The sequence below is a fragment of the Brachyistius frenatus genome, unplaced genomic scaffold (genome assembly GCF_029030835.1).
Source record: "Brachyistius frenatus isolate BFR_SWC_R1_liver_20210118 unplaced genomic scaffold, ASM2903083v1 Contig_379, whole genome shotgun sequence".
NCBI lineage: Eukaryota > Metazoa > Chordata > Actinopteri > Embiotocidae > Brachyistius > Brachyistius frenatus.
Genome location: NW_027210978.1, coordinates 134,745 through 160,057, shown reverse-complemented (window position 1 = coordinate 160,057; position 25,313 = coordinate 134,745). Strand labels below are relative to the sequence as shown.

Here is a 25,313-nt window from a genome sequence, read left to right as displayed (position 1 = left end):
CTGTAATTCCTTCATGTGTCTGAACTCCCTCTTTGCTGCAGCGTGTGTAAGGAGCGCCGCTGGCGCTGCAGCCAGGCGGTCTGCGCCGGTGTGTGCGTGGCAACCGGCGACCCGCACTACGTGACCTTCGACGGCCGCTGCTACTCCTTCCTGGGCGACTGCCAGTACGTGTTGGCGAGGGAGACCGGCGGGTTGTTCAGCGTCACGGCGGAGAATGTGCCCTGCGGGAGCACCGGGGTCACCTGCACCAAGTCGGTCACCCTCAGCCTGGGAAACACCGTCATCCACCTGCTGAGAGGTACGAGGCCCGGCGGGCTTCCTCCGCACCGCATTCTGCTGTTTGCAATTCATAACGTGGTGAAATGGCAGGTTTGAGAAGTTACCTTTGAAAACACGTTTGTTTGTTGAGGAAGTCATTGTTTATCACCAAAATTCACATCTGATGATGTCATTTCAACACAGATCTACCAGAGTCAGTGACTGTATCCAAACCTGGTCTGATCTCTGACATGTAGGTAGATCTGTGACGGTAAACGGGATGCCGGTGACACTGCCGAAGTCGTACAGCGGCAGCGGTCTGACTTTGGAGCGAGTCGGGCTGTTCGTGTCGCTCTCCTCTCGGCTCGGGGTCAGTCTGCTGTGGGATGGAGGTACAACACACACACACACACACACACACACACACACACACACACACACACACACACACACACACACACACACACACACACACACACACACACAACACACACACACACATCAGCTCCTCAGAACAAACTGCATTTTTCTTTGTATTTTTGCCAAAATAATATTTTTCTTCACATTTTTATATTAAATACATTTAGAACTTTATTCATTATTATTGCATAAATATAGAGTCAATGCAAATATTTCTCCCCATATTCCTGTGGATAACAGCTTGATTAACACACCAGCAGTAATGTGGTTGTGATGTTTTCCCCAGGTATGCGTGTGTATGTGCGTCTGGCGGCCCACCTGCGGGCCCGTGTCGAGGGCCTGTGCGGTAACTTCGACGGGGATGCGGAGAACGACTTCACAACGCGTCAGGGAATCGTGGAGTCCACCGCCGAGCTGTTTGGAAACTCCTGGAAGGTCAGCCCCTCCTGCCCCGATGTGGCCAACCAGGACCTCCGGGACCCCTGCACTGTGAGTTCAACACACACACACACACACACACACACACACACACACACACACACACACACACACACACACACACACACACACACACACACACACACACACACACACACACACACACACACACACACACACACACACACACACACACACACACACACACACACACACACACACACACACACACACACACACACACACACACACACACAGAGTCACATCAGACTGGTCTACGTTCTCACACGTTGTCCTCTCAGCTGAACGCCCACAGAGTGACGTGGGCCAGGAAGAAATGTGCCGTGCTGACTCAGGAGCTCTTCTCTCGGTGCCACCCTGAGGTGCCCTTCCAGCAGTACTACGACTGGTGTGTCTTTGATGCTTGTGGGTGAGTGACAGCACTCCTCTACACAAGGTATCGCAAACAATATTTTCTGGTAATATGTTACACAAAATACATATTTATGGATTAATGTTGTAATATTGTAAATTACAAACATTTTAATAATGTGGAATCTGACATCTGTCTATAACTAGGATTTAGGAAAGAAAAAGTGAGTTCTGTTTGATTTGAGGGATTTAAATATTTAAATCACTGTATGTATGTAAAAATAACTAATATCCCTAACTAACTAACTAATAACTACCACTGTCTGCTGATGGACAGTATTTGGTTACAGTCAGCTGAGTTTGCTGTGAATGAGACTTCATTTAAACATATTTTGTGTGCATTTCCCATCTAAAAAAAGACATTTTTAAAGCCTTTATTAAATGTTCTGAGACCTTTTTTAACTGACATATTGGTACCATTTCTGGTCCATTATTGCCACAAGTAGGTAATACACATTACTGCCCTCCAATTAACCAAAATGTTTATTGCTCCATTCATATTGCACTCAGCACCAGGCATGCATGTGCGTGTTACTATAGTAACCTGGCGGGGAGGGCACCAAAATGCATGACACCAGAAGCTGGAGGTCAGGACAATAAAAAACCGGCAAACAAAAATACAGGGAGCCGACTCGGCCTGAATCTGAGACGCAGGTTGTAAAAAAGCAGAAGAAGAAGAAGAAGAAGAAGAAGAAGAAGAAGAAGAAGAAGAAGAAGAAGAAGAAGAACAGACACGAAGCGACAAAACCATCCGAACTGAAAAGTGTTCCAACTATGTTCAGTGTCGAGTATGGAAACCTGCAGTCCACTCTAAGTACCAGGACGGTGTGTGAAACGATGGACCAGCCTTCCTGGCTGGTGCAGTGTGAAGTGCTTCAGGTCGGTGGTGCCTCCCTTTCTGCTCCGTAGCCGAGATGGTGAGTGTTCAGTGTGAAAAGTGTCCAGTGTTTCACGCGGGTGCTCCGAGTGCACTGTATGTTTCTATACTTGATGCACTGAAAATGGTATGTGTTAGTAAGCAAGTACTTCATTTGGATCACAGCGATGGACTAAACAAGGATCAGGTGAAAGTCATCAGGGCGAGTGAAATGATCACACGAGCCCGAAACACGTTACGGCAGGAAGGAAAGACACAAAGACACAAAGACACAAAGTAAAACAGGAAATGTAATAAACTAAAAGTCAGAACTTTGTACACTTGCTGATACACAAACAGCAAACTGTCAAAACATTGTTTCTAACAAAGACAACCATCTTTCTTCTTAAACCTTTTGTCCTTGTCTTGTTTGTGTGTCCCAGCTGTGACTCCGGTGGGGACTGTGAGTGTCTCTGTACAGCCATCGCTGCCTACGCTGAGGAGTGCAACCGCAGAGGGGTTTACATCCGCTGGAGGTCCCAGGAGCTCTGTCGTATGTCCAACACTCTGATGTCCAACACTCTGATGTCCAACACACGCACCTTTAAGTCTGTTTGTGTCTGACTGCTGTTTGGTGTCGCTGCAGCTCTGCAGTGTGAGAACGGGATGGTGTACGACTCCTGTGGTCCAGCCTGCTCCCTCTCCTGTCCCAGTCTTCAGCAGAGTCCACATTCCCAGTGCGGCGCTCTCTCCTGTGTGGAGGGCTGCTTCTGTCCTGCCGGCAGCGTCCGACACGGTGAGACGCACTCAGAGCTGCAGGAACAGACAGAAACCAAAAACACAACAAAATATCAAGTTTGCACACAAGATGGCTCCAGAGGAAACCTTGTGTTTTTACTGACACCACTTCCTTACCTGTCATGGTGCCCTCAGTGCCGTCTTTACGTTATTTTACAGTCGTTGCTATGTTTTCTATTGGACAGGGGACAGCTGTGTGGTGTCCACCCAGTGTCCCTGTGAGTGGGAGGGCTCCATGTTTCCACCTGGAACCACCGTCACTCAGCAGTGCCAGAACTGGTCAGTCAGTCTCCATGTTTTGAAGTAATCCAGAGGTGCAGTGTTAAAGCTGAACTGTGTGGATGTGTGTTCAGTTCCTGTGAGGATGGCGTGTGGCGGTGTGAGGGCGTGGCCTGCCCTCCTCCCGCCCCTCCCTGCCTGGAGGCGGAGTTCACCTGTGCCGGAGGACGCTGCATCTCCTCTCAGTGGGTGTGTGACAACGAGGATGACTGCGGTGACGGTTCAGATGAGGTCTGCCCGTTCACCTGCTCCCCCGACCAGTTCCGCTGCAGCAGCACACCGAGGTGAGTCCGAATCAGCTGCAGTTCATCAGCCAGCTCAGGTTCTGCATGTAGACATCATGAACACACCAGGTTTTGTTAGTTACCGGAAGTATTGAAGATTTAGCATTTTGAACCACAATAATGGGGGTAGCTCGAAGGACGGCGTGTTCGTTGGTCGAACTGTTGCTGAAGACATTAACGGATGCTAAAAAAGAAAAAAATATATAAATAAAGATGAATATTTATGACATGTTGATGTCCTAACATTTCATCTAGTATTACCAACAGGCTGAATTTGCACATATCCAGCTCCTGAAAATACAAATGTGAAAGAAAAACAGTTGCACACTCACAATGTAATGAATTCCCCACGTTTCGACAGTCTTATTGAAGGTATTGGGGGACAAAACAACTGAAAGGACGCAAGTGTGCTCCATCATGAAGACCCATAAGCTGTAGGAGGACCAAATACCACATCCACACTAGGAGCAAACGACGTGTCAAAGGGACAAAACTAAGTTCATTAAGAATCGCATCTCCATATGAATATCAAAAGAAGTACATTTATTTAAATTGAAATAAACATCTTCAGTTCAGACATTGTATCTTTCAAGAACATTTTGAATTAGTATATTAGAAATACATGAGAAAAAGATTTATAGAAGAAACAACTTAATGCAACATTTTTAAGATTTTTGTATTTTATATAGAAACTAGAAGTGCACATGGACCACCAGAGCCAAAAGCCAAAATATGCTTCATGCCAATGGAAGTGAAAAATAGTTTGTGGATCCTCTCCAGAATTTGATGGATTCTTTCTTCGCCTGTTCTACGTCCTTCCACTAAGTTCAATGAAAACTCGGCCGCTGGTTTTTCTGTGATCCTGCTGACAAACAGACAAACAGCAGAGAAAACAAGATGGGGACGCAAAGGTTGAACACAGACGAGGGGTTTGAAGCACAAAAAGGAACAGTTAGTGAGGGAAGGCAGGCGGAGTGATGAAGATGAGGCAGGACGAAGGCAGCAGCAGAGCAGATGGAGAACCTGAGAACAAGGAAAACAAAGGTCAGTACGAAGCACCAGAAAATACCTCGGACCAACGAATAGAAGCAGCACAGGATGATCAGGTGATTACCTGCAGGAACAGGTGAGGGACAGCTGGGAGACAGGAGTGGAGGAAGCCACGCCCACACGGACACACACACACACACACACACACACACACACACACACACACACACACACAGAAAGTACAACCCTGGGTTATCAACGTTGAGGATATTTAAGGAATTGATCGAAGAAGCTTCTTTTCTCATCCAATCAAATCAGCCCCCTCTTCTTGGAGAAGTCACTTCCTGTGTGCCCGTGGACTGGAGAGCAGACATAACATGACCAGCTTTAATGCAACTTCTAGCAGTTTGTGGAACGTTTGAACTTCTCGTGGTGAACTGATTCGACTGAAAAACTGTTTTCTTACTTGTACATCCACCCAACATTTTGTAAAAAACGTGAGTTAGCTTGTTCTATTTGACAGTCAGTCTTTCTGGGAGGTTAAAATGTGAATTAAGTGAATTGACCCCAACCCTGCAGTGGACCATGTTTGAACCTGGCTCTGCGTTGTGATGGCCACCCAGACTGTTCTGACCAATCAGACGAGGAGTTCTGCGGACCGTCCACCCCCGTGCCCCTCTGCCCCCCCGGGGAGTTTCAGTGTGCGAACGGAAAGTGTCTTCCAGGCGGCCGTGTGTGTGATGGACAGCTGGACTGTGGCTTCGCTGACGGGTCTGATGAGCGAGGTATCAACTTCACTTTATCGACGTCGGAGACGTCCCTGAGGAAGGAGCTGTTGTAATCAAACTGTGTGTGTTACTGTGTGTGTTACTGTGTGTGTTAATGTCTGTGTTACTGTGTGTGTTACTGTGTGTGTTACTGTGTGTGTTACTGTGTGTGTTACTGTGTGTGTTACTGTGTGTGTTACTGTGTGTGTTAATGTGTGTGTTACTGTCTGTGTTACTGTGTGTGTTACTGTGTGTGTTACTGTGTGTGTTAATGTCTGTGTTACTGTGTGTGTTACTGTGTGTGTTACTGTGTGTGTTACTGTGTGTATTACTGTGTGTGTTACTGTGTGTGTTACTGTGTGTGTTACTGTGTGTGTTACTGTCTGTGTTACTGTGTGTGTTACTTTCTGTGTTACTGTGTGTATTACTGTGTGTGTTACTGTGTGTGTTACTGTGTGTGTTACTGTGTGTGTTACTGTCTGTGTTACTGTGTGTGTTACTGTGTGTGTTACTGTGTGTTACTGTGTGTGTTACTGTGTGTTACTGTGTGTGTTACTGTCTGTGTTACTGTGTGTTACTGTGTGTTACTGTGTGTGTTACTGCCTGTGTGTTACTGTGTGTGTTACTGTGTGTGTTCCTGTGTGTTACTGTGTTTGTTACTGTGTGTGTTACTGTGTGTGTTACTGTGTGTTACTGTGTTTGTTACTGTGTGTGTTACTGTGTGTGTGTTACTGTGTGTGTTACTGTCTGTGTTACTGTGTGTGTTACTGTGTGTGTTACTGTGTGTGTTACTGTGTGTGTTGCTGTGTGTTACTGTGTTTGTTACTGTGTGTGTTACTGTGTGTGTTACTGTGTTTGTTACTGTGTGTGTTACTGCCTGTGTGTTACTGTGTGTGTTACTGTCTGTGTTACTGTGTGTTACTGTGTGTGTTACTGCCTGTGTGTTACTGTGTGTGTTACTGTGTGTGTTACTGTGTGTGTTACTGTGTGTTACTGTGTGTGTTACTGTGTGTGTTACTGTGTGTGTTACTGTGTGTGTTACTGTGTGTTACTGTGTGTGTTACTGTGTGTGTTACTGTGTGTTACTGTGTGTGTGTTACTGTGTGTGTTACTGTGTTTGTTACTGTGTGTGTTACTGTGTGTGTTACTGTGTGTGTTACTGTGTGTGTTACTGTGTGTGTTACTGTGTTTGTTACTGTGTGTGTTACTGTGTGTGTTACTGTGTGTTACTGTGTGTTACTATGTTTGTTACTGTGTGTGTGTTACTGTGTTTGTTACTGTGTTTGTTACTGTGTGTGTTACTGTGTGTTACTGTGTGTGTTACTGTGTGTGTTACTGTGTTTGTTACTGTGTTTGTTACTGTGTGTGTTACTGTGTGTTACTGTGTGTGTTACTGTGTTTGTTACTGTGTGTGTTACTGTGTGTTACTGTGTGTATTACTGTGTTTGTTACTGTGTGTGTTACTGTGTGTGTTACTGTGTTTGTTACTGTGTTTGTTACTGTGTGTGTTACTGTGTGTTACTGTGTTTGTTACTGTGTGTGTTACTGTGTTTGTTACTGTGTGTGTTACTGTGTTTGTTACTGTGTGTGTTACTGTGTGTTACTGTGTGTGTTACTGTGTTTGTTACTGTGTGTGTTACTGTGTTTGTTACTGTGTGTGTTACTGTGTGTGTTACTGTGTGTGTTACTGTGTGTTACTGTGTGTGTTACTGTGTTTGTTACTGTGTGTGTTACTGTGTTTGTTACTGTGTGTGTTACTGTGTGTGTTACTGTGTGTTACTGTGTGTGTTACTGTGTTTGTTACTGTGTGTGTTACTGTGTGTGTTACTGTGTGTGTTACTGTGTGTTACTGTGTGTGTTACTGTGTGTGTTACTGTGTGTTACTGTGTGTGTTACTGTGTGTGTTACTGTGTGTGTTACTGTGTGTTACTGTGTGTGTTACTGTGTGTGTTACTGTGTGTTACTGTGTGTGTTACTGTGTGTGTTACTGTGTGTGTTACTGTGTGTTACTGTGTGTGTTACTGTGTGGTGCCAGACTGCGGTGTGGTGTGTGAAGAAGGGGAGTTCCTGTGTGCAGCTGGACGTTGTGTCCTCTCCCTCCACCGCTGTGACGGACACAATGACTGCGGGGACCTCAGCGATGAGAGGGGGTCGGTGTCCTCTTTCAACTGGTTGTCTGTCTTTAATGCAAAAAAAACAACTGTTGACTTGGTTTTATTTGTGTCGCCTTTTCTTGAAGCACTTATATTTTTTTTCTTTTAATTATCTTCTTCTGATTTCAATCCACCTGTGAATGATTTGATGATACAAGACATTGTAAAGATGTGTTAATATTATCTACTGTATGATGTCTTAAAACCTTCTACCAGTTCATCATATACACCAGTCACAGACACCAACCTGTTGTCCTGACCTGTTATTACTGTTGAAAAAACCTTGACGCACCTATTTACACACAATGAGATCGGCCCTATGATGTCATCAGCGTGTCTGATTTGCAGGTGTGTGTGCGCACCAGGAGAGTTTCAGTGTCCAGGGGACGAGTGTGTCCCTGCAGACAGAGTGTGTGACGGACACAGAGACTGTCCCTCCGGAACGGACGAGGCTGTCTGTCCCAGTAAAGGTGAATACACATGTAATAATAGTCTCAGTTGAATATGTTTCGTCAATTACTTTTATTCTGCTTCTCTGTTTATTTGTAGTCCACAAATGTAAAGCGTGTTGTCCTCTTTCTGTCAGTGACCTGCGCTCCAGACCAGTTTGCCTGCAGTGACGGTACATGTGTGACGACAACCAAACTGTGTGATGGAGCCTCTGACTGTCCAGGCAGAGAGGACGAGAACACAACCAACTGCTACACAACACCATCACTCCCACCTGTCACTCCGACTCCAGGTCGGACAGATTCTAAGATTATACACAATTATTATTCCAGATCATAACCAACTAAACCACGGCCAACTTAACTGTTCTGGGCCTCATCTTTTTTCTCATTGTGCCTCCTTTCCTCTCTCCACTTCATGAGATAAATCTCCCCCAGCTTCTGTCATCAGATGTATTGTGTCTCCAGCCTGCAGGTCCTATGAGTTCAGCTGTGCTGGCGTTGAGCAGTGTGTGCCGCAGGCCTGGCGTTGTGACGGGGAGACAGACTGTATGGACGGTAGCGACGAGCAGCAGTGCGCTGCACCGTGTGGCCCCGGTCAGGTGACCTGCCTCAGCGGGGACCAGTGTGTCCACCACCACCAGCTCTGTGACGGGACGCCACACTGCAGGGACGCCTCGGACGAGAGCGTCGACAGCTGTGGTGCGTTAATGTAAATATGAATGAGAACATCTGAGTTCTGAGCATGAAGGACATTAGAGAGTGTTGATGGACATGTCTGTCCACCAGGCTCCACCAGGATACCTCCCTGTCCGGGCAGCTTCTCATGTGACAACCGCACCTGTGTGAACATGTCACAGGTCTGCAATGGCATCCCGGACTGTCCGCGGGGCGACGATGAGGTGGTGTGTGGTGAGTTCTCATGAGATAAGGACAAGAGAGAGGTGAGGAAGGAAGTGAGGAAGGATGGAGGAAGGGACTGTTTGAGGAAAGGAGGAAAGGAAATGAAAGCTGAAACAAAGACAACATGAAGGAAAGGAAGCACTGACGATGATGCTGTACTCGGCAGGTCTCCCTCCAAGGAGAGCTTCCATCCATCCATCCATCATCTCCACCCGCTTTATCCTGAACAGGGTCACGGGGGGCGGAGCCTATCCCAGCTCATATTGGGTGAAGGCGGGGTACACCCTGGACAGGTCACCAGTCCATCACAGGGACACATAGAGACAGACGGAAACAAAGACCATTCACGCTCTCATTCACACCTCAGGGACATTTGTAGAACCAGCAGTTAACCTGAGGTTCATGTTTCTGGATGGTGGGAGGAAGCTGGAGAACCGAGAGAACCCACGCAGGCACACGGAGAACATGCAGACTCACACAGGAAGGACCAAGGAGAGTTTGCTGATGTTAATGTTAATGGCCTGGTTGAATATAGGTTAAATAAAAAGATAAATATATAAAGAGAGGAAAACCTTTCGGGGGAAATTTGATGGCAATCAGCCCCCTATTCTCTGTTTTTTTTTTAATATATTTGAAATCTTGTTCATGAAGATAAAACCGTGTCAGCGGCGCCCCCTGGCAGGAGGAACACCACTGTCACCTGCTCTGAGTTCACCTGTATGGATGGAACCTGCGTCCCCTTTAACACGGCAAGTCTAAAACCAACATCTCCACCACAAGCAAACCAAACTTTATGTGTTTAGTTTATAGTGGGGAATTTAATTGGTAAAAAAAAGGATAGAATTCTTTCAGTTCAGAAAAGTTGAAGTTGTGTTTAATTGCATTATCTTCCATCACATAACTGCATCATCCTCAATCTGACGATGGATTCACCCACAGGACCAGAAGGTCTAGAAATGTTTTGGAAAATAATGTTAAATATCTTAAAACATTCAGAAAGTGTGTATAATGACTCCGTATTGATGTTTTTTTCAACATAGAGTAAAAATTGTTGAAAGCTGCAGAAAATGTTTTTCAGCTCATATTATAACCAACCCATCCTCTTGCTAACCCCATTCTATTTCTCAGGTGTGTAATGGTGTGGACGACTGCCCAGACTCCTCACCAGCGCCACCGGGAGGCTCCACAGATGAGCAGGGCTGCAGAACCTGGAGCTCCTGGGGCCCCTGGAGCCCCTGCAGTACCTCCTGTGGCACCGGCTCCATGAGGAGGACGAGATCCTGTCCTCCGGGGGACCCGCTGCATCACTGTCGGGGCCCGGAGGTCCAGAGGCAGCAGTGCTTCAACACCACCTGCCCGGGTGAGGACACGGACACCAAATGTTTCCGAAGTCTTCCAGTGAAGTTTAGATTTAGATGTTTTGGACCTGAGAGGTATTATGGTCACAACATGGTGAGAAAAACTGACGAATGATTAGTGAATAAGTGAAATGAAGGAGGTCCAGTGGGGTGGTGAGGTCTTAATTCACCAGGTTTTAGTGCTACTCTGTCCCTCATACATACAGACAGTTGAAAGTCAAATATTTATTTGTTACCAACATGTGATTGATTGTTCTCCTCTCCCCCAGTGGATGGTCAGTGGTTGCCGTGGGTGACCTGGTCCAACTGCTCCAGTGGTTGTGGTGGGGTGCAGGTCAGACACAGGGGCTGCATCCCTCCTCACTACGGAGGCCGAGAGTGTTCGCAGCTCGCCGGACCGTCGAACCTCACCATGGAAATCAGTAAGAGACGTCTGGAAACTAAGACGAACATGTTGTTGACTCCAAATCACTGAAAAATGAAGAGTTTCATTTAAAGGAGTTAGGTCACCCCAAATTCCTCAAAAGAAAACTGTCAGTTGTTTTTACAAGGATAAAAACTGCTTTGCAATTTTTTTAATTGAACATTTTCATTGTGCACCATAAATAAATCCCATTCAACTCCATTGTACTGTGGGGGGCACATAAAGCATCATACATGTCAATTTAACACACAACAGATTTAACCTTAACTATCTGCATCATATGACACCACTAGAGGCGAGAGAAAAAGGTTTTTTGTATGAACTCATGTTTTTTTAGACCACTCTAATATGCATTTATATTCAGGAATAAATATATTACTGTTAAACTGTTAATAGAAGTTGTTGCAACCTTTAAATGTTGTCCTTGGTGCTGATGATGGTGACTCAAAATGCCCCCCAAAAAATCAACAAATCAAACCAAAAATCTAAATCATGCACTTTTTAATTGACTTTTTAATCACTACACAATGTATACAAGCAACAAAAATATCTGAGAAAACCTTGACTTTTTTTTTTTTTTTACAACACAAATGGTAGTGGAGTCTAATATACAGTATGAGGGAGTGACGATGATAACGAGGTGAAACAAAATGAATGTTTCTGCTCGTCGTTCCCGTCCTGCTGTAGAACCATGTCCTCACGATGGATGTGACAACAGCAGCTGTCCTCCCGGCCTGCTGAGACACAGCTGTGCTCCCTGCCCGGTGTCCTGCATCCACATCAGCGCTGGGACGATCTGTGACCTCTCAGCACCCTGCTTCTCAGGTCAGTCAGGGCCCAACCAGCACAGGAGGATTCTGGGAAATCTGGTGCTTCTTCCAATTGAAATATTGACTTTTTTTCCTCTCAAACACGTGTCCACCTTCAGGCTGCTGGTGTCCGGAGGGTCGGGTGATGAGCCACACCCAGCAGTGTGTGTTAGCGGAGGAGTGTGTGTGTGAGCTGGCAGGTGTGCGCTACAGGCCGGGTCAGCAGATGAAAGTGGACTGTGAGATTTGTGTTTGTGAGCGAGGACGGCCTCAGAGCTGTCAGCCCAACCCGGACTGCTCGGGTGAGTCGCTCATTACATGCTGTTCTTCACCACCTGCAGAGTCCGTGCGTCATCCAGCCGGTGTTGTCTCCCTGCAGTGCACTGTGGCTGGTCCTCGTGGTCTGAGTGGGGCGAGTGTTTGGGGCCTTGTGGGCTCCAGAGTGTCCAGTGGTCGTTCCGCAGCCCGAATAATCCCACCAAGCACGGAGACGGGAGGACGTGCAGAGGGATTTACAGGAAGGCCCGGCGGTGAGTCGCTTCCTCCTCATGGACTGTTAACTTCTTTACTTTTTCTACCAATCAACAGCTACACTATCACAGTACATTTCCACTCATGGATGCACACAGTTTCCATTCTACCTCTGCTGGTGCCACAATTATGTCATTAAAAAAAAAAAGCAGACTGGAAGAAAAATGAAGAAGTGTAGTTTAGTTTTGATAACATCATAACAGGGTGCAGGATATCAAATCAAATCAGCACTTTGAATCAGAATTCCCTAAAACTTGAATGTCCTCACAGATATGAAATATTACCAGGTTGGTGCTTCGATCCCTCGAAGATCAAAGTCAAAGGGTATAAATTATCTCAAACTATTACTCTGTTTATACATCACCTCTTAATTGTCCAAGAATACTGATTATTATTAATTATTTGATATGTTTTATCTGTTTATATGTTGTGAAGCTGACATGTATACTGACCATTTCTTTCATGCTTTACCACAAAAAATACACCAACTCTGGTTTTGTGTCCATTAAAGTGACAACAAACTGTGTCCACAACAATCATGTCAACACCAAACACTTGTGAGCAGTGTATGTCAATAACCCGTGTGTGTGTGTGTGTGTGTGTGTGTGTGTGTGTGTGTGTGTGTGTGTGTGTGTGTGTGTGTGTGTGTGTGTGTGTGTGTGTGTGTGTGTGTGTGTGTGTGTGTGTGTGTGTGTGTGTGTGTGTGTGTGTGTGCGCGTGTGTGTGTGTGTGCAGGTGTCAGACTGACCCCTGTGATGAGTGTGAGTATCAGGGTCAGTCTCATGCAGTCGGAGACAGATGGAGGTCTGAGCCATGCCAGTTATGTCACTGCCTCCCCAACCTCACCGTGCAGTGCTCCCCCTACTGTCCACACACTGCCACTGGATGTCCTCAGGTAAGAGCTGAGGTGTGTGTGTGTGTGTGTGTGTGTGTGTGTGTGTGTGTGTGTGTGTGTGTGTGTGTGTGTGTGTTGCAGGAGGAAACTTCTACTATTCAGGAGCTGCAGTAACTCACAGGTGCCGCAGGTCACTGAATATGAGGAAATATTCCTTCAGTCATCCGTTGATCCGTCTTAAACATTTTTGTTTGTCTTATTTATAAAAAAAAAATCTTCTCATTTCGAAATATTACTTTTGTCAATTGTAGTTTTGTTTTTGTTGTGTGAAATAGGTTATAAACAAATAATATTTTGTTGACAAAATGAACACTGATACTGTTGGAGTGTATTTACTGTGGATGCTGCTGAAATATGTGACCATGTTTTTTGGAAATATAATAAAAGTGTGTCGGGACATTTGTCCATTTGTTTTAATGTGTGGCAGCTGTGCTGCTTTTGTGCATCATGGCAACTCTTCCACGTGTCACTGGGCTGGATGTGTGTGTGTGTGTGTGTGTGTGTGTGTGTGTGTGTGTGTGTGTGTGTGTGTGTGTGTGTGTGTGTGTGTGTGTGTGTGTGTGTGTGCAGGGTCAGACTCTGGTGCCTGGAGAGGGAGACAGGTGTTGTTACTGCCAAGGTAAATTCATGATGGTCGCGCTGCTATCTGTTGAGATGATTTGCATTTCCCAATTATGTGAGACTACCTGCCCTCAATAGTTAGTAATGTTGTTCCTCAGTGACGGATCACTAATGTCAGACGACGTATTGTGTTGTTGTGTTTTCAGCAATACACTCCTTTAAAGTTTATCACCACATACCTGTCTTTTTTTTCGAAGTCTTTTTTTGGGGGGAAAGCATCAGGGCAGAGAGCAGACTTCCTCTAAAAGCACTATGGATGATTGTTGATGAGACATCCAACAGTTTATCACACAGAAGCTCATGAGTCAGAAAATCTCTGCAGAATTTCATCTTAAAATATGTTCACAATTAAAAACTAAAAGAAAAATCTCTGCAACATCAACGCATGTGTTTGTTTACTGTTACATTCTGATTAAATACAATAATAAACTGCATGTTATACATATCGATATAAAGTACTATAATATTACTATGTGAGAAAAAAAATTACTCCAAACTATAAATATAAAACTGTTCTCAGGAAACATTATCTGCAGATGAAACCAAGATGAATTCAATCAAATTCAAAGGATCACAGACATTTGGTCAAATATAAAATTGTAGCACTTAAATATCAAAACATAATGTCTTGTTCGTTGTTGCAACTCTTTCAAATACACGTGTTCACTGATTTGAATCTTTAATTTCTACAACACCACCAGGAGAGAATGACAGCAGACTTGTGACGCTCAGCCCCATCACTGTGACCTCCAGGCCAGCAGAGGGCACTACACCCCTGGTTCCCACATATCCCCTTCCTCCTGGAGGTTGGTTTTATTTTTATATCTGCAGTTTTCATGTAAGAAGTAGAGTAGAGCTTTTTTTTTCTATGACGATGATCCAAAGGTTTCACTGATTATATGTCCCCTCCTGTTCAGATGAGTGTTGGTCTCCTTTGGGTGTCCAGTCTCTCCCCGCCTCCAGTTTCACTGCCTCGTCGCAGCAGGCCGGTCACCCCCCCGAGGCGGCTCGTCTCCACGGGTGGGACCCCCACAGGGACCTCCAGGTACACTACACATAATCAGAGCGTTTTAAAATATCAGCAGCAGGTGGACACATTTAGTTTGGAATAAACTTTCTTTGTTAAACTTTGCATTTGAATAGACATTCATGCCGTCTGCAAGAAAAACTCGAAACTCTTTTCGTCAACACCATCTTCAGGTGAAAATTCTTGGTCTGATTTTACGACTAAATGCCTAAAACCAATGACATTCACATCTGCCTCAGTTGTACTTTGGATTTAGTTTAAACTGACAAAAGATATTAGCATGCCAAGATACAACACTAGGGGCCTGATTTACTAAGATCTCAAATAAAAGGTACTAAATTGTGCGTTTATTTTGACCCATTTTGAGGGTGATTTGCTAAGAGTCATTTTGTCATTGATATTAGGTGCAAATCGCTGTATTTAAATGAAGGCTCTGTGTGTTGAAGTGACTCTAGCTGTGGACAGTTTGAATTGAAATCCCATTGACATTAAGAAATATGAATAAAACATGAAGAAATGCATTCATTCATTGGGAGCCTTATGAAGCTGCCTGTGAGTTCTGCTGGACATCATTCAGGACCTGTGACAGCTCACCTGAAGAACAGGCCTGGGATGGCCCAGCTGTGATACGCTGGAATGACACAGAGGAAAGAAAATGTTGTAAGAACTTCTGTCATTGCTGGTATTTCGTGGTTGTTGTTGTTGGCTGTCAATCATCATGCAGTTCATTCAATAACTCAGAAATGTCATCGGTGGACAAACCATATTTCGGAATAAATTTGGCCTCTGGCATCTCAAACATGTTTCCACGGGTGTAAAACCTCGTTCTCTACGTATTCTCTGGTTTCCTGCGTCTCCTTCACAATAAGAGCAGCCGTCTCTCCTGATGTTCATCTGATTAAAACCTTCAGTCGTACTAAAATACACAATAATCACTTCTCCTGTTTCTACTTTCAGGTTTAGTAAATATCATTGCAGGTGCTAAATTTATCTATTAGAAAGTAGAAACATAGAAACATATTACATAAGCATTCAGGCAAACATGCAAAATGGACACCGTGTGTTAAACTGAACATCTGAAAGACACAATCCTCGCTGCACGTCGTTAGTAAATCTGATGGACATTGTTTTGCGGAAGTGTGAAAAGTTTTACACACGCAAAACTTTAGTAAATCAGGCCCTAAGAAGGTAAACAGCATATTAAAATACAGGTTAATACCTGGTAAATATCTGCATGGAAAACCATCAAAATGAACATCAGGTGTATTGTGCAAAACCTTTGGTTGCAGGGCTGGAGTCCAGAGCCAGAGGAGTACAAGGACCTGCCTCAGCGGAGACCTGAGGGACGGACCGGAGACACACAGAGTCCCTACCTACAGATAGACCTGCTGAACACATACAACATCACTGGTAAAGACTCGCAGCTGCTTTCCAACAAGTACAGATTCAGACGCTGGTTCAGTGTTCTGTGTTGCTGTGGATGAAAACTAGTATAAGATGTGTTATGTCTCTCTGCTCCTCTACAGGAGTGCTGACTCAGGGTGGAGGTTTGTTCGGCACGTTTGTTTCCAGCTTCTACCTCCAGTTCAGCCGGGATGGAAAACTGTGGTCCGCTTACAAAGAGCTGGTGACTGATGCTCGGCCCAGAGCCAAGGTCCAACAGCAGCACAGACACAGCAACTATCATACACTTTAAAGGCTTTTCTTTTTCACATCAAGACATCGATGTATCATTGGCCTCCCTTTAGGTTTTTCTCGGTAACCATGACGATCGAGGGGTGACGGAGAGCAGGCTGGACCGGATGGTGTCAGCTCAGTTCGTCCGCCTGTTGCCTCATGACTTCCAGAACGGCATCTACCTTCGACTTGAGATCATGGGCTGTGGTGACGGTTGGTCAACGGTTTAATGCTACTTTACTGTTGTTACCCCGACAGAAAAAACACGCGTTTCCCATGTTTTCCACATGGGACATGTGATCACATGTTGGACCCACAGACTGGATATAAAAGAGTTCGTAGCTTCAGGTCTGTAAAATGGTTCTGATCCAGAAGTGTCTTCAGCTGCAGTACCAGCGAGTGCCACTAGAGGTCGGCTCCAAAAAGCCTCCGGCTCCATAGACTCCCATTCAACTTCTCTCATCAAATCCAAAGTGAATCAAATGTGTCCATCAGTTATCTCGGTGTTGTTAGCTAAAGTCACTCCTTCTTCTTAGTTTTCTGGAGGTCCATCTGAAAATAATCCCTCATTCATTAGAAAAGAAGATTCAAGAAGACCTGTTTTTGGGGGCGTGTCTGTTTGATTGACAGGCCTGCGGTGCAGTCAGGTTACAGCTATCGGTGGGCGGGACGTAGTATCGTCAGGTTTCCGATCAGATCGGTCAGATCCACCGCTGGCTCCTCCCCCAGCTCGTCCAAATATGGTCACTTCCTGCTCCAAACCGCTCCGAACTAGCAAAGATGGTGACGGACAGAATCTGAACTGGAGGATTCATAATGTTCACAAACCAACGATGACATCACTGATGGATGATGACATCACTGATGGTTGCCGTTGTTGGTTCCAACATATGATAACATGGGGAAAGTATGTGGAAATCTACATGGGCTTCACACTTTCTTGCAATGAACAAAAAACATGTTTCACGTGCACAATCACGTGCGTATGTTGTGCACAGATGCGTTTCGAAAGTGTTTCTCCTGTCTTCTCCAGGTGATCGCTGGTTAACGTCCTCCACCCGTCCCTCTCCGGTGTCCCCAGGAGGACGCTGCAGAGAACAAGAGTTCCAGTGTGAAAACGGTCGCTGTGTGCCAGCAGGTCCTCTGGGAGTTGTCTGTGATGGTGTCAATGACTGCGGGGACGGATCAGATGAGACGTACTGTGGTGAGCTGACGAGCACTTTCAGCAGTCTTTTGTGAGCTATTTGGCCCTCTTTTTTTTTTTAGTTATATTCTGTTTTTATTTATGCTTCAGATGAAAACAGGTTTTCAGAGAATGATGTTGCAACAGCTCGTAAAAGTTGTGTTTCTGAACCATTCTTTCTCTATACATGCAGGCACCCAGCCTTCCCCCACAACCACCAGTCCACGCAGCTGTCCTGCTGGTCAGTTCTCCTGCCCTCCACCAGGGGGCTGCATTGAGGCGAGGCAGCGTTGTGACGGAATCCTCGACTGTCCCAGAGGAGAGGACGAACACGGATGCCACCCTCATTACAATCTCACCACGCAGGCAGACAGGTGGAGGACCATTATTAATATGTAGAGTGATCACTACATTGGTAATTATTTTATTACCAGTTTGTGCTCATCCAGCATTTCACTCGTATTTGTTCGTCTTCGTCGTTGTTCGTAGACCATACACGCCCACCCCTGCTCCTCTGAGGACTCCATCGACGGCTGCTGTCACTCATCCTGCTGTAACACCGACAGTAAGGACACATTAAAGTGAAACATCAGTAACTCCAACATCTAGGTTTTTGTGTCATAAGCACATTTTTTGTGCATTAAAAATGTGCTTATTTTAACTCTTATCTTTTAAATGCAACCTAAACTTCAAAGTAACTAAATTAGGAAAGGTTCTCCTAGATTTAAAAATGAACCATAGAGTGTTCTTTAACAGATACCCACAAATACAAAGAAGTGCTCTGCTGTTATACAAACATCAGTGATGGATGTGAATGTTGAAAAATCATGTGAGCATCTTATTTGTTTATAGAAATGCAACATTAAAATTTTCCAGTCAAGACTAAAACAAAAATATAAATGCCCATCTAAGAATAGTTTCCACCCCTCTTTGTATTTGTAATCGAACTGCTTACAGAGTGGATCTTTTCTTTGTTTGCATAATTACAAATCAATGGAAACTAACATATTCTAATCTGATGTTGTGTTTTTACAGCTGGGTGGTCCAGGATACCGCGGTGAGAGTTAGATGTTATTGTAAATCATTTATGTGAATGTGAATTCTTTAGTTGTTTGCTCTTCTAAAAAAAAGTTGTTTTCTTTGACAGACTGAGTGCTTTGATGTGCTTCACCTGAATTGCTCAATGGTGCTAATAATGATTATATTCTGCAGGGATCTGCTCGTCTCCTCTCGGACTGGAGGACGGGAGAATCCGTTACGGTCAGCTGACCTCGTCGTCTCATCGGGAGAACAACCCTGCTGACGCTGGTCGACTAAACATCGTCCCCAACGTGTGAGTGAGCAGACCGTTGAACCGTATAATAGTCTTAACACGAGATGATGTAGCTCACTGTGTGTTTGTTGTTATAGAGAACACAAAAAACCTGTCTATGTCTTCTTCTGTGGTGCCTGCAGTCAGGTGATGGAGCCCGGTTGGAGCCCCTCGCCTACAGATCCACAGCCGTACTTTCAGGTGGACCTCCTGGAGCCGACGTGGGTGTCAGGGGTGGTGTCGCAGGGCAGTGAGCGCATGTGGGGTTACCTCACTAAGTACCGGCTGGCCTTCGCCCTGCACGGCAGCCTCTTCACAGACTACACTGAGGACGGGAAGCCTGGGGGCCCTGCCAAGGTATTTTTAAATATGAATAAATTATGTTGTCATTTCTTTATACATCATCGTATGGTTGAATGTTTTGTGAATGAAAAGTCCATTCCACTGCTGTTGCCTCTGCGTGTGCTCCTGGTTGTTGTTGTGTAGGTGTTCGAGGTCCGGATGGTGGGCAGGACTCCGGTGACCCGCTGGCTCGGTCGACTGGTCAGAGCTCGCTACATGCGCATCATCCCCACAGAGTTCAGACACACTTTTTACCTGCGTGTGGAGATCCTCGGCTGCAGAGGAGGTGAGGGTGAATAAATCATGAATCTGAGGACACAACATGCCCTTCATTTCTGAGTGTTTTGCAGAACTAGACTTCACATCAGTGTGTATGAGACAACCTTTTCTCTCTGCTCCTGTAGATGAGCTGGTGACCCCCAGAAGTTTGACCACATCTCCCCCTGGTGGAGAGAAAGTGACAGTGCAGCACTGTCAGCCAGGACAGTTCTCCTGCCAGCACAGTAAAGAGTGCGTCTCTGCATCTGTGCTCTGCGATGGTCGACCCGACTGCAAGGACCACTCTGATGAGATCAATTGTGGTAAGAACTGATGGATCAGCACTTCTTTTTTTGAGTCAAACTCACAGACTGGATATAAAAGTATTCGTAGCTTCAGGTCTGTAAAATGGTTCTGATCCAGAAGTGTCTTCAGCTGCAATACCAGCGAGTGCCACTAGAGGTCGGCTCCAAAAAGCCTCCGGCTCCATAGACTCCCATTCAACTTCTCTCATCAAATCCAAAGTGAATAAAATGTGTCCATCAGTTCTCTCGGTGTTGTTAGCTAAAGTCACTCCTTCTTCTTAGTTTTCTGGAGGTCCATCTGAAAATAATCCCTCATTCATTAGAAAAGAAGATTCAAGAAGACCTGTTTTTGGGGGCGTGTCTGTTTGATTGACAGGCCTGTGGTGCAGTCAGGTTACAGCTATCGGTGGGCGGGACGTAGTATCGTCAGGTTTCCGATCAGATCGGTCAGATCCACCGCTGGCTCCTCCCCCAGCTCATCCAAATATGGTCACTTCCTGCTCCAAACTGCTCCGAACTAACAAGATGGTGACGGACAGAATCTGAACTGGAGGATTCATAACGTTCATGAACCAACGATGACGTCACTGATGGTTGATGACATCACTGATGGTTGATGACATCACTGATGGTTGATGACATCACTGATGGTTGATGTTTGGTAACACTGCATCACTAATGCCAATATCTGGTCTGTGTAGCATCAGGTGATCAGAAACAGATTCATATCGTAAATAATATAAAGCACCTTCCTGGATCCTTCATCACTTTGTTTTATTTTTCATCTCTTTCTTCTCCTCCTCTTCAGGTACAGCTCCGACCAGAGGCTTCCCGGGGCTGCAGAACCAGACCAGCTCCATCGGTACACCAGGTTTTCATGGTGAAAGTACAACAGGTGTCCCAGGCCTCCATACCACCAGGTCCCGAGGCGGCCTTCCTGGTGTGGCGACATCAGGGGTCACAGGACCAACGAGACCTCAGAAGACCACAACCCCGAGTACGGGTGAGTTCAAGAGTCCTGCTGCCGGTTTTTAAATGTGCTTGAAGATACAAGCGTCACCAAAGCAGACGAACTAATAAACACATGTAATGGTTCAAGTTTTTATATTTGTTATGTATTAAAAGGCAGGAGGTACCTAAATGTTCGACACAGCTGGATCAAATATCAAGAAAAATTAAAACAGAAGAGTGCAAACAAACAGGTAAAAGAGAGGTTTATGGCCTGTCAGTGTTTTTCAAACCAATGTTTTAAGCTTAGACTTGAAGATAGACAGTGGTTGTCTCCTGAAGCCTGGCTGGTTCCTCAGCAGAGGAGACGGATACCTGAAGCCTCCTGTTTCTGTCCTGGAAAAGAGAGCCTGCTGTTCTGTTTGGATGATAGTCAACCTTAATGTAGGATGAGGCTTCATTATTGAGCGCTTTGTAAGTTTGGAGCAGAACCAAACATAAACTGTACTCTTCAGTTTTATCGACAGCTAACTAAACATAAGTCTTGAGAAAAGTGAGTCAAACAGGCTGAATCCAAAAACCAAGTCAAAATCCAAACTGAACAGACACAGGGAAGGAAGTTAAATTGACAAAAACCTGGATCACAGACAAAAATGTGGACATAAAGCCGACATGGACGGTGATGGCAGATGGACGCAGATATGCAGAACTAAAACAGAGAGCTGAGCTGGTGAGACAGATGAGACGGTTCTATTGATGATTGTATGTAAACTTGGACTTGTACTTAAGCACAAAGCATTACTCCCCTTCTTCTCATCTTTACTGTTGAAAGCTTCAAATGTTTCACTAAAAACACCCAGTTTTAGTTTTGTTCTGTTCGATGAGGTCGTTCGACTCCATCTGTCCTCTCAGGGGTCCCGACAGGTCATCCCGGACTGTTCGTCACCACGTCGCTCCGCCCCGGCAGACCTGGACTTCAAACCACAAGAGGTCAGACACTCTGCTCTTCCTCATCCTGTGAATAACTCCCTCTACAGAGCAGAGCGATATAAACCTCTGTGCTCTGTTGATTTACAGCCCCGCTGATCACCACAAGCCCCGCCGACGGTGGCCTACCCAGGGTGCTTTGCGTGGAGGGCCAGTTTGCATGCCGGTCGTTTGGCTGTGTGGACTCGGCACAAGTGTGTGACGGCAGGAAGGACTGTTCGGACGGTTCGGATGAAGAGCGCTGTGGTACGCATCGATAACAGACGAGAGGAAGTACAGAAGAGTGGAATTAATTTAGTGTGCCAATGTAAAGTGGTGACGGATATCAATGGGTTTTTATATCTGTCACGGTTTAAAAAAAATCTCAGATTACGTTTTATAAACTTTTTAGATGGTTATTTTTTTTTGCACCCTGAAATATTGTGAAAAAAGTTGTGTTCATCCTGTTTTTTGCCCACAATTTTACCTCTACACGCACACATTATACATCAAACTGTAGGGATTTGTGTTACCTTTCAGCCAGTCCCACTCTCTGTGATGCCCTCTACTTCTGCTGTCAGCGTGTGAAGTGAATAGTTTTCAGGGTTCATTGATGTGTTACATCTGGAGACTCTTAAACAGTATCATAAATACAGTTCTGCACTAATAAGGTTTTACTTTTTTTATTGAAAATTTCTCCTCAGGCTCCACATCCAGACCAGCAGTGACTCCGCAGCGCCCCCTGGTGCCCAGTCCCTGCTCTCCCAAGCAGTTTTCCTGTGACAGCGGGGAGTGTGTTCACCTGGACCACAGGTGTGACCTGCAGAGGGACTGTGTGGACGGGTCGGATGAAAAAGACTGTGGTGGGTTATATGTGCAGTTCAGAAGAAGTGATGTGACAAAACAGTGCGTATTTATTCACATCCTCTCTGCTGTCCCGTCCTCCAGTGGACTGCATCATGTCCCCGTGGACAGCGTGGAGCGCCTGCAGTGTGTCCTGTGGTCTGGGCTCCTTGTTCCGGCAGAGGGACATCCTGAGGGAGGCTGTGCCCGGTGGGGTCTGCGGTGGAGCTCAGTTTGACAGTCGGTCCTGCTTCCCTCAGGCGTGTCGAGGTCTGAACTCTGAACCTCCAGAATCTGATGCATCTCTCACACAGTGTTTGATGTCACCTGAACGCCTTCGCTTCCTGTCTCCTCTAGTTAACGGTCAGTGGTCGGAGTGGACAGACTGGTCGGACTGTGACTCTCAGTGTGGAGGAGGAGTCAGGCAGAGGAACCGAACCTGCTCCGCTCCTCCTCCTAAGAACGGCGGGCGGGACTGCGAAGGCATGACGTGGCAGAGCCGCAGCTGCAACACTCAGACCTGCACCAAAGACACCGGCACGCAGACGGGTGACTGAACAACACCAACTTCTGTTTGTCAAGTCAACTGATCCTCACCTCATCACTTCTCCTACATCTCCTCAGTTTCATCTGTAAACTCTTTGAACCACATTTCTGTTCCCTGTTTGCATATTAATGAACTGACTGCTTGTTCAGGTTGTGTCAACGGCCAGGTGCTGGTGACGGAGGAGGACTGCCAGGCAGGGAGAGTGGAGCCCTGCCCCCCCACCTGCTCACACCTCAGTTCGCCCAACAACTGCACTGCAGCATGCGTACAAGGTGGGACGCAGACAGTTATGATGTTCTGTTTGTGCAGTTACATCAATTAGACCAGTTGAACTGAAAAAAGTTGAAATGATCTCCGACCTTGAACATCTGATATGTTGTTTTTGGTCTATTTTCAATTCATAACGCGTTTATGTGTTTTAAATTGATATTTACATTTTATACAGCTTTCCTTTTTTTGAAACTGGGTTGTTTGATTGTCTATTGATCATTTTCTACTAAGTGTTTTCTGAATGTGATCCAGTGGGTTTTAAAGCTACTGAAGCTGTGATTTATTCACCTTAATGATAACAGCTCACTCAGACTCACTCATCCTGTCTTTCTGCAGGGTGTCGCTGTCCCGACGGACTCTACCTGCAGGAGGGTCGATGTGTGAACTCCAGCCGATGTGTCTGTCACTGGAATGGACAAGCACTGCAGCCGGGTCAGGTGATCAGCAGAGACCACTGTACCACATGGTGAGAGACACAAAGCCTCGCGTTGCTATAAAAAGATGTCACTCAGCACTTAAATCACTCATAAGTCAAGTTATGCAGAATTACTGGTTTGCATTTGTTGTCAGAAAAGGAGCATCATTCTTAAAAGATCTTCTTTTTAAATCACACAAGTGTTGAACCACTACAATACAGTCTTACATGTAATGTTATTAATTAGTGAACAAGTAAAAACAACCTGACTGGATGCTTATTTCTGCACCATCAGTGTGTGCACGGATGGACGAGTCACCTGTGACGGGTTCAGCTGTGTGACCACCTGTCACTGGTCCGCCTGGTCGTCATGGTCACCGTGCGATGTAACCTGTGGTCTGGGGCTACAGCAGCGCTACAGGTGAGCTTCTTTCATTCAGTCGGTTTATAAATCACTTGATCTTTTATGGACCAAACACTTTGAAAATGATCCTGTAAAACTCTTTTTCAACTGCTTTTTTTCTTCATTGTATATTCTCATTTATTTATTTACTTGTTTTTTACAAAGGTAGCACTGCTAATCATTTGCACTTCTGAATTATGTCTTAATGCACTGGTTAAGAAAAGTCTTTTTTTAATGCTCCACTTCATAGACCTGCATCATGTTGAGGAGTCCCCATCCCTTTAATTTCTCTCCTCAGGTCTCCGGTGAATCCAGCGGGATCGGCCCGAGTCCGGTCCTGTCCAGGAGACTCTGCTGAGGCCCGCCGCTGCTCCGGCCCGTGTCTCCCTGGTGATGAACTCACACCTCAGACACACAACAGTCACACTGATGCTGTCACACGAGTGTCACTGTGTTTTGATGTTTGTGCAACTGAAATCTGGGATTTCTTTTACACAGAAAGAAAATTAGGTTTCTAATTCCAACTCACTGTATGTCTGCTGCTGCGTAGCATCTTACGTTCATATTAAACTGTACATGTTTTGTATAGCATGTGGGCGTAATAAAGCCACTTTCTACATACGTGTGTAGAAATGTTCAATACCACATGTACAGAGCAACAAACCCAGTTTGGCCTTTTCTGAGACACATTTCAAGACTTTGTCCTCTTCTTCTTGATCAGAACTTCCAGCTGGTGTTTGGAGTAAATGGACCGGCTGGTCAGAGTGCAGCAAGACGTGTTTCAACCACGTAGACAACGTGGGAATGAGACACCGATTCCGTAGCTGCAACCTCACGCTCACACCGTCCAACTTCACACCGTCCAACCTCACGCTCACACCGTCCAACTTCACACCGTCCAACCTCACGCTCACACCGTCCAACTTCACACCGTCCAACCTCACGCTCACACCGTCCAACTTCACACCGTCCAACCTCACGCTCACACCGTCCAACTTCACACCGTCCAACCTCACGCTCACACCGTCTCCTTGTGACGGAGACAGCGAGGAGCAGGAGCCCTGCAACATCGTTCATTGTCCAGGTAGGACAGATGTAGATGCACATACAGAAAAAAACATATCCATCAAGTCTTAAAAAAGTGATTTAAGT

The 25,313-nt window shown here is 45.6% G+C and overlaps 1 protein-coding gene and 1 long non-coding RNA gene across 5 annotated transcripts in view; one reads left to right on the top strand and one right to left on the bottom strand.

The window, feature by feature from the left end:
- The window catches only part of sspo (SCO-spondin), a 98,798-nt gene that overhangs the window by 18,098 nt on the left and 55,387 nt on the right, over positions 1-25,313 (top strand). The window contains exons 22-67 of the mRNA XM_069724502.1: positions 42-298; positions 516-650; positions 965-1,167; positions 1,419-1,546; positions 2,848-2,957; positions 3,051-3,200; positions 3,388-3,481; positions 3,556-3,765; positions 5,335-5,540; positions 7,558-7,672; positions 8,024-8,145; positions 8,262-8,417; positions 8,593-8,826; positions 8,914-9,036; positions 9,679-9,776; positions 10,156-10,387; positions 10,655-10,807; positions 11,497-11,634; positions 11,738-11,920; positions 11,998-12,148; positions 12,885-13,044; positions 13,615-13,663; positions 14,367-14,471; positions 14,583-14,710; positions 15,982-16,102; positions 16,219-16,346; positions 16,441-16,582; positions 17,403-17,573; positions 17,746-17,926; positions 18,042-18,117; positions 18,588-18,609; positions 18,765-18,885; positions 19,008-19,221; positions 19,351-19,492; positions 19,611-19,787; positions 20,578-20,772; positions 21,630-21,707; positions 21,795-21,950; positions 22,388-22,546; positions 22,632-22,796; positions 22,884-23,075; positions 23,223-23,345; positions 23,680-23,809; positions 24,054-24,179; positions 24,460-24,551; positions 24,883-25,245. Coding sequence (XP_069580603.1) covers positions 42-298; positions 516-650; positions 965-1,167; positions 1,419-1,546; positions 2,848-2,957; positions 3,051-3,200; positions 3,388-3,481; positions 3,556-3,765; positions 5,335-5,540; positions 7,558-7,672; positions 8,024-8,145; positions 8,262-8,417; positions 8,593-8,826; positions 8,914-9,036; positions 9,679-9,776; positions 10,156-10,387; positions 10,655-10,807; positions 11,497-11,634; positions 11,738-11,920; positions 11,998-12,148; positions 12,885-13,044; positions 13,615-13,663; positions 14,367-14,471; positions 14,583-14,710; positions 15,982-16,102; positions 16,219-16,346; positions 16,441-16,582; positions 17,403-17,573; positions 17,746-17,926; positions 18,042-18,117; positions 18,588-18,609; positions 18,765-18,885; positions 19,008-19,221; positions 19,351-19,492; positions 19,611-19,787; positions 20,578-20,772; positions 21,630-21,707; positions 21,795-21,950; positions 22,388-22,546; positions 22,632-22,796; positions 22,884-23,075; positions 23,223-23,345; positions 23,680-23,809; positions 24,054-24,179; positions 24,460-24,551; positions 24,883-25,245 — 6,914 coding nt within the window. The remainder of the gene's footprint in view (positions 1-41; positions 299-515; positions 651-964; positions 1,168-1,418; positions 1,547-2,847; positions 2,958-3,050; positions 3,201-3,387; positions 3,482-3,555; positions 3,766-5,334; positions 5,541-7,557; positions 7,673-8,023; positions 8,146-8,261; positions 8,418-8,592; positions 8,827-8,913; positions 9,037-9,678; positions 9,777-10,155; positions 10,388-10,654; positions 10,808-11,496; positions 11,635-11,737; positions 11,921-11,997; positions 12,149-12,884; positions 13,045-13,614; positions 13,664-14,366; positions 14,472-14,582; positions 14,711-15,981; positions 16,103-16,218; positions 16,347-16,440; positions 16,583-17,402; positions 17,574-17,745; positions 17,927-18,041; positions 18,118-18,587; positions 18,610-18,764; positions 18,886-19,007; positions 19,222-19,350; positions 19,493-19,610; positions 19,788-20,577; positions 20,773-21,629; positions 21,708-21,794; positions 21,951-22,387; positions 22,547-22,631; positions 22,797-22,883; positions 23,076-23,222; positions 23,346-23,679; positions 23,810-24,053; positions 24,180-24,459; positions 24,552-24,882; positions 25,246-25,313) is intronic.
- On the bottom strand, positions 245-3,407 carry LOC138636471 (uncharacterized). Of its 4 annotated transcripts, none has more exons than XR_011312278.1 (5): positions 3,320-3,407; positions 2,817-3,217; positions 997-1,165; positions 493-637; positions 245-336 (listed from the first exon to the last, which is right to left on the bottom strand). It is a non-coding gene; the product is annotated as an uncharacterized lncRNA (long non-coding RNA). The 4 variants fall into 4 exon arrangements; XR_011312279.1 differs by having other exon boundaries at positions 245-333; XR_011312276.1 differs by having other exon boundaries at positions 245-637.